Source organism: Haemaphysalis longicornis, unplaced genomic scaffold, assembly GCF_048455015.1.
Source record: "Haemaphysalis longicornis isolate Haplotype H1 unplaced genomic scaffold, Haemaphysalis longicornis Haplotype H1 scaffold_3, whole genome shotgun sequence".
In the NCBI taxonomy this organism is placed as follows: domain Eukaryota; kingdom Metazoa; phylum Arthropoda; class Arachnida; order Ixodida; family Ixodidae; genus Haemaphysalis; species Haemaphysalis longicornis.
Genome location: NW_027526335.1, coordinates 112,497,428 through 112,511,113, shown reverse-complemented (window position 1 = coordinate 112,511,113; position 13,686 = coordinate 112,497,428). Strand labels below are relative to the sequence as shown.

The following is a 13,686-nucleotide window of genomic DNA, read 5'->3' as shown; positions in this document are numbered from 1 at the left end:
CGGACAGTCAGCGACGTTATGACGATACAGATCTGCGTGAGGGCGACGTGCTAACCACTCGACGTATTTAAAAACACAGGGTCAAAGAACTTTGTTCATCGGAAGCAAATTACTGTCCACAGAAGAGCGCAACCGGGGATGGTTGTCGCGCTACTTGTTGCCATGTTGGAAACGCAAGCGGCCTCACGTACGCACGCTATTTTGCTGAAATAGCCTCCGCTATTCTTCCGTCCGCTAAACGCAGAAGCGTCTTAACGTACGGCGCAGGTGCAGTGCGAACGATACAAAAAATAGCGCTCGCTAACTGTTTGCGTACGGCTGCGTACGTTATTCTTGAACTCTCTGTTACTACCATTCACAAGATATGGGTGCAGCTTGTCAGAACACGGGTGCACGCTGCTCAAGTGCGGCGCTGGTTTGCTGTACGCCTTCCCGTTCATCGCCACTGATACAGCGAACCGAACCGGCGCGCTTTGTGCACGGGTTTTGTATCGGTTGGAAATGTATTTTAGATGTAAAGCATCTCTTGCTCGAGGCTATGTCCGTCCGTCGGCGTCCGTCCGCACATCCCCCCCTCTCCCCACCAGCTGTGCGATAACAGCCGCTCTCCTCCTCTCCTTCTCTCCACGCCAGCTGTGCGATAGCGCGCGCTGCTCCTCTTCTCCCCCTCTCCCCACCAGCTGTGCGATAGCGCGCTCGCTGCTACTCATCTCCTCCTCTCCGCGCGCCGCTCCCTCAGTTGCTGCTTGTCCGATGAACTGAATGGGCGCCAACAATTCTGTCAGCGAACTGGCGAAAGGGAAGCCGCCTCGAAACGTCAGCGTCGAGCAGCGGATCCCACACTGCGAGAAAGCGAAGCCGCTTCGGCACGCCAACGTCGCCAAGTGGATCCGGATGCGGTTCGCCAACGAGAAGCCACTTCGAAACGCCAGCATCTCCAAGCGGATCCGGATGCCGCTGGTCAACGCGACCGCCCCGCGAAAGCGGCCGCGTGCGCGACGGGGGGAAGGGGGGGGGGCGAAGGAGGGGGGGGGGGAACTCTGAGACGGCGCTTTTTCGAAAAACAGTGCGCGGTGCATCAAAGGGAACGAGCGCACGATCCTCCCCGTGCGGCTGCGAGTTCGCCGCCGATAAAAAGTCACGTGCCGCCGATAGCAACCCCAGCAACGTACTCCGCGCAAGGGCAAGGCCAGGCCGCACGCATGTGGCCAGGTCTTTCGTTCGCTTTTCCAGCCTTGAGCGCAGTCCGGTATCCATGGTGTCAACAAACGCGAAAAATCCAAAAGAGCTTGCCCGTACCAGACGTTACAGCGAACAACGACGACAAGGCGAGCCAATAAAGAGCTTTGCAGTTAAAAAGAAAAAAAAATCCCGCTATCTCCACGAAGTGAATCATGATGAGAGGGGCGAAGCTCAAATGCTTATCGGTAAAACCGTGAAACATTCGCCCACACGTCATATAAAGACTCGGCACGTCAAGCTTTCCACCGCTCCGTTGACAAGCCCGTCGACGACGTCGATGTTTGTGGTGATTATGTAGGGCTTGTTTGGGGCGATGAGAATATCCATGGGTAAGTTGTCGATTTCGGTGTGTGACATTTTAGCCACCTTGGCCGTCGCCTTCTGCAGAGCGTCTTGTGTCGCGTACCCCGGTACGTGTCTTCAGCTCGCAGGCGACGAACGACAACCTCCTCTTCTTCCTCTCCTCCTTGTTGGGTAGCAACGAACGCATTGAACGTTTTGACCTCTTCGGCCAATCTTTGGTTGGCCAATCCCTAGGGGGATCCTGCCACAATCATCATCATTCCGCCGTGCTTCGCAGCAACGAGGGACGGGACAGGGCCCAAGCAAGAAGAGTTTCGCCCTTAAAAAGCGCGTACACATTGACAGCATGTGGACACTTTCAAAACAATCACATTGTTTTCGCCTCGAACCATCATCTGTCGCTTGCCACACAACTGAATCCTAATGTCCCTGTGAAATTCCACTCACGCACACTTTTGCTTGGCCGACTTACTTACGTGGTACCTGCACACCTTCGACGCATTCTCTACATCGCTGAGAACGTCTTCCTGCTAGCTCCGCCATTTACCGGCAGCCCTCGGGCACGAGCTTTGCTGAAACACGCCGTCCGGGGCGCTCGTTCGCGCTCCCGTAAACGTTGGCGGATTTCAGTTTCCTGATCCGTAACCGAACTCACAGCCGAGGTAAGAGAATTTACAATCGATCCCCCAGCGCAGAACACCGTGTAAAATAGGTGACTTCCTAGCTCTCCGCTTGCTGTATGAGGCCTTAATAATTTGCTCCTTGTCTTTTTAAAGGGTTTCGTTACATAAAATTGAGCGGTTTGATACTGCTCTTGCTAGACCAGGTGTCAGCCAACGCCTCACTGATTTGCAAATTTACTCCTAATAAATGGCTTACGGTGTTATTATGACCCGTTCGAGAACAATGTACTGAAACCTGGACGTATACAGTTCCGCTGTTAATTTTGCTCGTGTTTCAATTCTAATTACAGTAAAAGTGCCGGCCGAAATAAATATCCTGGTTAACGTTGCGATCAGTTTTTGGTTACTTCATTTTCCTCCGGTTTGGTTTTGTATCAAGTAAATTACATTCCAAAAGGGTTCGCGAACCAGTTACGCGAAAAAACCTGATTACCGAAGTGCAAGCAAATGGAAGGACGGCATAGCGCAGTTGGTAGCGCACCGCACGCGTTTTGCTGAGGTCGTGGGTTCGATTCTAGATTTCGCTCACGGGGTATTTTTTCTCAACTTTGATTTCTTTATTTCTGTATCACATAAAAATGACAATCACCTCATTCGGCTATTTAAAGCACCTTCAAATAGCCGAATAGCCCTGGCAATAAGCACTGCATTTTTGACGCGTATATATATATATATATATATATATATATATATATATATATATATATATATATGAGGGGCGAGGGGCGAGGAAATGAGGGGCGAAATAAGAGTTGGCAGTCAAGAAAACCTCGGAAAGCAAAGGGGAGGATAAGATAGGTCATCGAAACAGGTAAAGATTTTTGGAAAGAAAGGAAGAAAGTGGAGGAAAAATGACCGCCAGGTGGGATCCGAACCCACGACCTCCAGAATACCAGTCTGGTGCGATGATGGTGTTTTCTCCACTTCCTTTCTTTCTTTCCAAAAATCTTTATCTGTTTCAATGACCTACCTCATCCTCCCCTTTGCTTTCGAGGTTTTCTTGACTGCCAACTCTCATTTCTGTCTTATTTTCAACGAGCCCCTCATTTCGCATTCTGATTCGCTACATGCATAGCGAGGGCCTCTGTTCTGGCAGTCGTGGTGGCATAGGAAGCTTAATAGGGTGCAACGGTTGTCGACCACTTTTGACATGTCGTAGACACTCGAGTCACGGCCCGGGGGTTAAAAAGAAAGTCCCCTTGACCCCGAGTAGTCCGAGTGGTGCTGGCTACCACCCCAAAGCACAGGAAGCAAAAATACTTTAACATAAACACCCCAAAAAGTGGAGGGGAAAATCGCCCCGCCGGTACCGTAGTGGTTATCTCACCAGACCTGTATTCTTGAGGTCGTGAGTTCGGATCCTACCTGGCGGACATTTTTTCTGCACTTTCTTTCTTTCTTTCCAAAATTCTTTATCTGTTTCAATGACCTACCTCATCCGCCCCATTGCTTACCGAGGTTTTTGTGATTTTTGTCCCCTACCGCAACGGACGCAGTATTGCCGTTTTTTTCTGGTCTTTGCATATATAACACTTCGTTCCTCTTGTACAGTACTGCAACAAAGTGTTGCTATTTCACAGCAGCACTAATTGTGCTTTAAAAGACGACATTGGGTGAGGTGGCATTACAGCAAAACCAAATGTTTAAACATCGCGGAAGGTGGCATTACGGCAAAACCAAATGTTTTAACATGCATGCATTATTTTGAGCGGTGAGGTACTACGATCTCTTGTGTGCTATTTCACCTAGATCTTTCTATACAGGCTGGAACCCGCACGCTCAAAAATGACCTTACTCGGCCTGTGATGGCACCTTCATGTCACTCAACCCTAATGCTTCCCGCCAGTCAGAAGAAGCTGGGCATACGCCACTTACCTATATTGTTCTTGCAGCTCCTTCAGAAGACTATAGTGTGGCACAGTTGTTGCACTGCCATAATGAAGACGAGTATCCCGCATGTTTCTCTTTCAGTGTTTTCTGACCATTAAATTACCCGTTGCGGTGGCTCAGTGGCTAAGGTGTTGCGCTGCAAAGCCGAAGGATGCGTGTCGATTTCTGGTCGCGGCGACCGCTGTTCTTATGGAGGCAAAAAGCGAAAACGCCCGTGTGTACGAGATTTTGGCGCTAGTTAAACATCCTCAGGTTGACCACCTGGGGAATTAACCCGGAGCCGTCCACTTCGGCGCCCCTCATCGCCTGTGTAACGTCGGCGCGCAAAACACTATAATCAATCAATCTGGCCATTGCGTTATGACACCAAAAACAAAACTTTATTGCTTACCTTGCACCGTAAGCTGAATGTTCGTGGAATCTTCACCAAACTCATTAGCTGCCTGGCACGTGAACAGGGCGTTATCGGACCTTTCCACATGCTGTATCGTGATTCTTGATATAGTGACATCACCGGTTCTTTCCTCTACCCTGGAATATCTGCAAGGAAGATGAAATTGGAGACAAATGTTATAGTTTCACAAGTTTGATAAAAAAAACAAGGTTAGAAGACGCCAGGAACAATTCGATGGTTTATTGCGGGAACAGCAGACATTTATTACTAGAACAAAGGGAAAAGGATTCCAGGGAAAGAAGGCAACGTGAACCTCATCTGATGAGCTCGCTAATTACTATAACCTGTTTAGAGCCAGGATACGTTCACGGCAGCACTTTACGGTAATGAAACAAGAAGTGCGGTAAACATAAAAATGATTTCGGCATTTTGACGGCACAAGAGTTCGTGTTGTCGTAATGAAATTCCGGATCATTTTTACTGACAACTGCATTACAGGTACCTAAATAGTTCTTTTAATGAGTACCTTCAAATGAGACTACCAAAGATTTTGCAATTTTACTAAGTAGCTATATAGCAGCTATATAGTAGCTATATACCTATAGGGTACTAAGTAACTAAGCAGCCTTTAGTCCCAACCTGCCTCCTCACACTTCTGAGGAAATAAAATCTTTGAATTTTTGAATCCAAGTAGTATAAAAGTTCACCGAGCATTAAGCTTGGAAGCATGACCCCAGTGAAACGTGTTTAGTGAGATAAATACATTGGGGGTAATGGATAATGAGGTTCTCAAACGGGACATGAAGAAATCAGCCCGTGCTTAGTTGACAGCAATTACTTAAAGGTCGGAAAATATAGAACAGCATTAGGGGAATAATATTTCTCCAGAACAACCAACGCTCAGCGGCGTTGACAAGTAAGGGTCGCTGGTTAAATACGACTATCTTCGGAGCTCGGTCATATCCGGGCGCGTCGTAGCTCACCTGATTTCTTTGAGTATATTGAGAGGCAAGTTGTTCTTGAGCCAGTGGAAGCGGATGGGTTGGTCTCCTTGCGCTGGGCAGGTCAGCTCAGCACCCTCGCCTCGTCTCACGGAAACTGTCATGAACTTCCCCGTGAATCGCGGCGCACCTAAAAGACAGGAATCGCATAAATACCAGCGGTGGAGAAAGAGTATTAGGACATAATGCTCAGAAGATGCTATGTGTAATATTCATTAAAGTGTAGCTCGGATAGGCCCAAAATACCAAAACAATTACTGTAAGAACGAAGAGTGATCGCTGGTACTCTGTCCGGTAGCGAATGTTGATGCAGCTATGAGCTTTCTTGCTCCAAGGGAATTAGGATCTAGACTCAGCAGGCATTTTGTACCTTTTTGTTGAGTGTTGTGCCTAAGGCCGAGTATACAGAAGCAGCAGGATTTAGGAAAAGGTACTCGTCCTTTGGAGTCAATTACAGTGGCGTAGTTGAAGCAAAGTATTCTATTGCACTTTCTCATTGGACAGGAGACAGACCTCGACGACTGCGGGCATGTCCTTAGAAATGAACGTGACCGTGAAAGTGACAGGTCAGCCTAATAAGTGTTCGTGAAAGGTGAAAGGTCCGCCTTCTTGCCTAGCCTCATTCTGCTAAAAATCGTTAGGATGCTTCAGGTAATGTAAAGGTGATTTTGGTAATCCGAGATATTAAAAACGCCCAAATGAACATTGTGGTAGTGGTTATTTATTCCACTACGGATATATCCTCTTTATCTATAAGCCCACATCCGCCACGGGCTGGGCTAACATTCAAAAAGGACAGTCGTTGACGTCTCTTCCTCTCTTCCTTATACGCGCTGACGTTGCGGATGCTGCAGTGGGTTTTCTTAGTTAAGCCAACAATCCGCTTTCACCAGTTGGGTGACACAGAAAATACAGAGAATCGAGTTATTTTTTACCGTATGCATGCAGTGCTTGCCCTATAGATTGCAAAGAGCACAAATAAAACAGCCCTAGGTTCATGGCAAAACACGTGTGCACAATGTTTAATGAGAGGGCCACTTCAAACGCAAAGAAAGCTGTAAATGCTCCGAACTTATAGGGCACCAAGGAGCTCTTACTCCGAACAAGTAGCTTCAGCACTCGACTGATTCCTGTTCCGACTCCGTTCGATGCCTCACAGAGGTAGAGACCCGCGTCACCCGGTTCAACGCTGCGGATGCTCAGTGTGCCGTTGACTAGGATGTGGATGTGCGAGTTGCTGATGATGGTTCGGAACTGGGACACTGGGCTTTGGGGATCTGCGAAAAAAGAAGCACCACGAAGTTCCATTATGTTTTACAAGGCCGAGGAAAATATTTTGATATCGGTCTCTTTCTTTGGTGAAAGAATTTCGCCCGTGATGGTGTATTAAGGTGTTGTGTGTCAGAGTCCGGTAGTAAATGAAAGCAAGTTATTTCAGGTGCAGCTCAAGAAAAATGTGATTTAAAGTACGGGATTAAGCTTCAACGTTAGACACGATTCATGCACGTACAACTTTAGTCTTCTGCGTACCTCGATCACTCTCTGGCCAGTAGCTCGCCCGTTCACTCACTCACTCACTCACTCACTCACTCACTCACTCACTCACTCACTCACTCACTCACTCACTCACTCACTCACTCACTCACTCACTCACTCACTCACTCACTCACTCACTCAATCCACCAATCAATCAATCAATCAATCAATCAATCAATCAATCAATCAATCAATCAATCAATCAATCAATCAATCAATCAATCAATCAATCAATCAATCAATCAATCAATCAATCAATCAACGAAACGCGATAAAAATGTTTTGTTGTACTTGATGAGTTGGCCCGCAAGCCATTTGGCTATCATAAGGCACAAGATTGCGATGAGGCTAATGCATTTGCGACTACCCATACCCTTTACAAAAACAAAGAGCGCAAGGAAAGTTTGGTGCGTGAATTCCGGAGTAGTAATCTGCATCTCTAAAAGAAGTGCCCAACAAAAAGTGACAATCACGTGAAAATAAATAGGCGTTCATACGCGCACGCATCACAAAAGCCGCCGAAGGGCAGACGCCAAAACAGGGCGAGATAGGAAATAATAGATAACAGCAGAAAATAGTACATGCGAACCTTCCTCCAGAAGTAACGAAAAATTGTAGCGATTAGGCAAACACCGGATGCTGATTCACAGTGATAGCAACTGCTAGTATAGTGGATTTGTCGATGGGACATCGGGATTGGTGTATTTTTGCTTGAGTAGTATCATAGTAAACGCGGGTCATCTTCTTGAAATCGTAATTCCTGCTATCATTTTTATATTGATCGGCGAGAAAGTAAGATTCGCACACCGCAACTCGTGTTCCGTAAATAATGCAATGACAGGTACTTAAAATGTACCGCAAGCTGAAAGTTCTGCTTTTCCTTGCGAACACATGAGGTGCCAGATGTATTATTTTAAAGGCTCCCGGTAAATTTTATATCTTCGTTATGCAAGAACTGTGGCACGTAATTTCAAGGCACATAATTGCAGGAGCATTGCGCTTTTCTTTGTCAGTTTTATATAGGCTCTGCACTATATGTGTACACTGCCGAAATGACGGAAAGCTCAGAATTCTTCACAATTATACCAGCCTTGGGGTCAGCAATACAAAAAAAAATACACGCATTCACAAGCACATGCCAGGTATAGGAGTACAAGAAAGCTGTAAATAAACTCCATAAAAACGTTTTCCATGCCCTAACGAACAGGCGGAAATGAAGCGTTTTTGCAGGCGTTCGACGTGATAGCTGGGATAAAAGAACCCGCACTTTGAGATGTACCCTTAAATCAGGGCACGCTGAATTGTTGTGCCACGCTGCAACGTAACAGCCCTTACCGGCAGCACTCTTCCAACGAATGTGTGGTTGGGGAACTCCATTGGCCTGACAGTCAACATAAACAGAGCGCCCCGATACAGCCATCGTGTCATTTGGCTCCAATGTCCAGGAGGGGGGCACTGCGAGAGAAGAGATCGCATTCTTCAAGTGGGGACGCCTAATCACCGCAAAATATTGTTCTTGCCTCTACTTCTTCATTGCGTTATTTTCGCTTCTAAATGCACTGAAGCTTCAAGCAGAAAAACAGCTCGTGAGACTGCTATCGTCGCAACTGGTTTAGTCTTAAGCAAACATCATTGGTGTCGTGACTATAATGGACAATAAACCTCCATCAACTGCTACGCACCCAGAGGCTATTCGCCTGTTCACCTTTGCAATTAATGTCTCCTGATTGATTGATTGTAGGATTTAACGCGCCGACGCAACACAGACGATGAGGCGCGCCGTAGTGTAGGGCTCCGGATTAATTTTGACCACCTGGGGATCCTTAACGTGCGCCGAAATCTCGTACACACGGGCGTATTTGCTTTTCGCCTCCATCAGAAAAGCGGCCACCGCGGCCGGGAATCGACCCCGGACCTCATGCTCATCAGCACAACACCTTAGCCACTGAGCCACCGCGGCGGGTAATTAATGTCTCCTAGTATTACTACTACGTGTATCTTCACAATATTTCCGCCTATCTTTGCTTGTACTGATGAATTTAGTGCGTCAGATGCCCAAAAGAAGTTTCATGCTTTCTCATCGCTTCATATACGTTCATTGCCGTTTATCGTGATAACCTTCGTCGACGGCGGAATGGCTGAGCTAAAACGCTTAGAAGTTTGGTCATCGTTCTCTCTGTAAATTCGAGGTTTCCCGTCAAGCGAAAGTATCATTGCATGTTATAGAGGAAGCATAAAATGTCCTACACTCGGGTAGCAAGTAAGCTAGATCTCTGTTGGCGCATGATTGGTTGGACAGCCGACCGGAGTTTCATTATTGCAGTCATTATTGCAGTCGCTACAGTTCTTTCGCCTGAAAAATACTGTAGTGAAGTATAAGCTCTTCATTATTCGGAAATGAAGCAAGGTTGTATGTTGCCTTATTTGGCCCTTTACACCGAGCCTGCATTTTCACCAGCATGTTTGCGAGGAACCTGCTGCACCTTTGGAATATAGCTATAACTACACTGCAGTAACACGCTTTAGGGACCCTCTGTCTACTCTGCTTGAATTGAACAGAACTGTCCGATTAAGAAAGCACGTACCTTTGACAAGAAGCTCGGTGGAATGCTGGGCTGTGGCGTAAAGATTTGAAGCCCTGCAGGTGTAGTTGCCGTTCTGCCGAGATGAGAGCCTTTGTAGAGTAAGCGTGGATACGAAGCCGCCTTCGGGAGAAAGGATGGAGACGTCCGGCACCGAGGAGAAGGCGCCCGGCACAAGCGGCTTGCCATCCCGCAGCCACTCGATGCGGATGGGTGGATCTCCCGCGTGAACAAGACACGTGAGGCCCGCTCGGACGCCCTCGTGCAGGTTAGCCTGGAAGCTGAAGGGAGTGATCTGAGGCCCACCTGGGATTAGAGAAAAACGAAAAGGCGACAAGAGGTGAATATGGATTGTGACCCAATTTGGAATAAAAAGCTTGTATACGAGGAAGGACGGAGGGAAGGAAAAAAAGGAAGGAAGCAAGGGAAGGGAAAGAGAGAGAGACGTTATCTCGTCCTTTGGGATCAGGTATTGGGAGGGTTGAGGGCTGCCGCATCCGCCAGGGCACAGGAAGCGTTCAGGACTTGGCCCGACTCCCCCCGGGTCGCGCAGCATCTCCTCTGAGAGGGGAGGGGAGGGAATGGGGGGGTATGGGTCTGTGCCGCGCTCGCAGAGGGAATGGTAGTAAGTGTCGAGTGCCCCGCAGGCTGAACAGGTAGAATTAGTAAAGAGGTGGGATGAGTGTGTATCAATTCTGTTCGGTGTGGGAAAGTGTGTTTGTAGGATGCGCAGCATGTGGCCTGCCTCCGGAGAGAGGTGTGGCGGCACGGGTGGGTATCGGCGGCGGAGAAGGCGGCAGTGCAGGCAATACACCTGCATTGCAGGAGGGAGGTTGGCTTGCCTGCAGGGGCATCGCGTGTAGGCGTTATTGCCTTCCAAAACACTGCCGGAGTAACTTGCAGTAATTTTTAGAGCTTTTACGTTTTTACCTTTGATCAACTTTTACCATGTGGAACGATCAAGCGCACCTTCAGAAGTCCGGCATCTGCATTGGTTCCTGTATCGCCCCCGTTCTTAGTAATCTGTATCTTTCAAAACTCGACAAGGTAGTCTCTGCTTCTCTTGCAGGGATGTCGGTTGTTAGGATCTTTAGGTTTGTCGACGATTTTTTAATTGTTCTTAACTGCAAACTGCAAGTGTGACTTATTTGGGACGGAGGCTTTTAATGTACTAACAAAAGTTAAGCAGTGCCTCGCACCGTTCGAATTAACCCATGAACTTCCCGACGATTGGTCAATCCGAGTTTTAGATTGATGTATTTCATTTAACGATAACCATGTCTGCTGGTACCACGCACCACGAGCCAATAAGCCACTCTTCCCGTACAACTCTGCGCATTCAAAGCTTGTGAAAAGGGGGATCGTAAAATTATGCTTCAAGAATGCCTTAAATCAATCATCTCTCCATTTATTGAATGAGAGCTTTGGCGATCAAGATGCGCGCTGATCTCAGGCCCCGAAACATTTGTTAGTTTCGGTAGCCGAAACATTGCTGTAGGAGCGGAAAAAAGGTGACAATGACGATATTGAGGCAACGCCCATTGAAAAGCAAAAAACGGCCGTTCTACCCTACGTTCACAGCTTTCCCACAATTTGAAAAAGATAGCCACGTAAGCTATGCAGATTGACAGACCCAAGCCTTCGTACTAAACCGATGTGCAACAAAAAGCACAAAACAAACACAAACACAAACACAACAAAAGCAACAAAAGGAGCGCGCCGCAGATACCGCTGTTCGATAGCCGCTCCGCGAGAGAGAGTGATGAGAGAGAGACGCGCATGCGCGCTAACGCACATCTGGCATGGCGAGGAGAACAAGAGAGAGTGTAGCATACGCGCGCTAACGGCGCGCTGACGCACAGCTGGCATGGCGAGGAGAACGCGCTAACGGAGTTGGCAGGCGAGGGGAAAGGAGGAGGCTTGCGGACGCATGCACGCCGGATGGAAGGACAGGCAGAGTGTAAGAGATGCCTTGCATCTAAAAACGGTGGTTTACGAACTGCTATTCATTCAAATAAAGCACAGTTGTGCGTTCTCATGATGGCACTTTTAAACGATCTACAATTTTTGTGCCCGCATGTGCCCGTGGGTGGTGGCGCTTACTTGCAGACGAGACAATTTACCAGAAAAGAAAGAAACTTCCGTTTTGCGAGCATAACTACCGGACGAAAATATTGCATTAATTAACGTCTTGGGGTTGATTAAGTCGGATAGTCCACGCCGGCATAGATAAATAGCGCAAATCACGTTAAGCTCCTACTAGTGCATGAAATATTTGGGAAGGAACTTGCTTCTATAGGTATACAGCTACCGCCTATAAACATAAGCTGCCGGAAGTTACATGTTTGCGTTACAATTTAGCTTTCACTGAATTTAAATTTGGCAACTTTGGCACTTTGTTCGCAGCATTAGCTTAGCGCGAAGGCAAGCGAGGCGTGAACTGAAATTAATGACGTATGTGTTAACAGGTGGTATTATTCTCTTTGACTAAGGCCCTTTATATAGAAGCACTTACCCTGATTAAAGGCATCCTCGTGTTGGCTCTTATTAATTACTTTTTCATTTTCCTCGACCTATGGGTATTTTTGTTCCTTAAGAACCGTGGTGCTTAATTACTTGCGCCCGACTAATTACCAGACGTAGTAGTCGGCGCCATTCCATGTAACATGATTTAATTACCGCTGAGCCTGTTTTACAAACATTTTTTTCTTCGTTTTAAGCTTCAGGAGCTGCAACTAAACATCGCTGTTTGAGAATCAGGAAAATTAATGCAAAGCAGTAAAATTCAAACGCAGCATTACTTTAAGACCAACGCCCTGCAAGGCGTATAATATAGAATGAATACACTGAACTACACACAACTCTGTAGTGAAACACGTCGGAAGTGTAGCCTTCAAACGTTTTCTTTTCTATATGCAAAATGGCCTGTTCACTGCCGCTCCAAAGAGACTGCACGCGGAGTAACCGTTACAAGGTGACAAGGCGAACGGAATTTGAGCCAAACTGGAAAATTAATAGTAAGTTCTTACTTTGAATGAACTGGCACTGAACGTAATGACACCTCTGATTGTACACCCGCAAACGTACGCTACACATTCATTCACAATGCGGTCATTCCGAAGTCAGGAGCGAGTGAATCACTAGATCTTAGGGCTCTTACGGTTGTCAGTCCTTTGCTCACCGAGTACTGCCCGGCCAGCCATCAGGCATTCTTTCGTTGCATATCTTTCAAATGCAAGAAGAGCCCTCGGAGACCATTGAAAAAATGAAGGGAGCTCACACCAACGCGTAAGACTTGAAGGTAGCGAAGCCGGACGCAACAGTCGCGTGATTCCTCTTTTCACCTCATGGCGTTGTTTAACATTCTAAGAAAAAAGGGTAGAAAAAGGGAGGAAATCGAGGCTTTTCTCCCCCGGACCAGCGAGATTCTCCCTTTAGCAATAACACGTAGCGCCCTCTGTACGGCCTCTACGAAACACCCAAGCGGGGGAGGAAATATTCTCCCCTGTCGTCTGCAATCTGCTGTCGGCGCCGACGCCGAAAACGAAACCGTTCATCGTTACACTGTGGCTTTCGCCGATCGGGCGCATACGACGACTATGAGCAACCCCTCCCCTGTGGTGTGCTGCTTGCTTGTTTTCTCGCTCTTTCTTTTTATTTAACATGTGCCCGCCACGCTAACGCACGGCTCGCCAGCCGTGTGTTTGAAGCACATTCGGTGGGCACCGCTGCATGCTTGCTCTGGGCGACTCGCCTGCGCCCTGTTCAACGTTACCACTGCATTTGTGGACGTTTTATACTGACGCCCAAGGGTAAAAGAGGTCAGCGATGATAGCAAACTGCCCCTTTTTTCGTCAACGAGCACGGACCGCAGCATATTGACGCACCAGTTACCAACAACAAAATGCCCCCCATTCGGTAAAATTGGCTGAATGGTTGCAGACCAGCGGTGCGCTCTACGGTAAAATAGCGAAGGCGAGGCAATAAGTATCATTACCCAAACATACCTGCCGCACTGTTTCGTGAAACGTTTTTTCTTCTTTGAGCTATTTTAC

General features: G+C 47.5%; 1 protein-coding gene across 2 annotated transcripts in view; it reads right to left on the bottom strand.

Annotated features, from left to right (window-relative positions):
- LOC144175017 (cell adhesion molecule Dscam1-like) overlaps window positions 1-13,686 on the bottom strand; it is a 285,594-nt gene that overhangs the window by 52,203 nt on the left and 219,705 nt on the right. For both annotated transcript variants that reach the window (XM_077704026.1, XM_077704025.1), the window contains exons 9-13: window positions 9,635-9,937; window positions 8,385-8,504; window positions 6,611-6,790; window positions 5,496-5,643; window positions 4,510-4,658 (exon numbers count right to left, since the gene is read on the bottom strand). In XM_077704026.1, coding sequence (XP_077560152.1) covers window positions 4,510-4,658; window positions 5,496-5,643; window positions 6,611-6,790; window positions 8,385-8,504; window positions 9,635-9,937 — 900 coding nt within the window. The remainder of the gene's footprint in view (window positions 1-4,509; window positions 4,659-5,495; window positions 5,644-6,610; window positions 6,791-8,384; window positions 8,505-9,634; window positions 9,938-13,686) is intronic.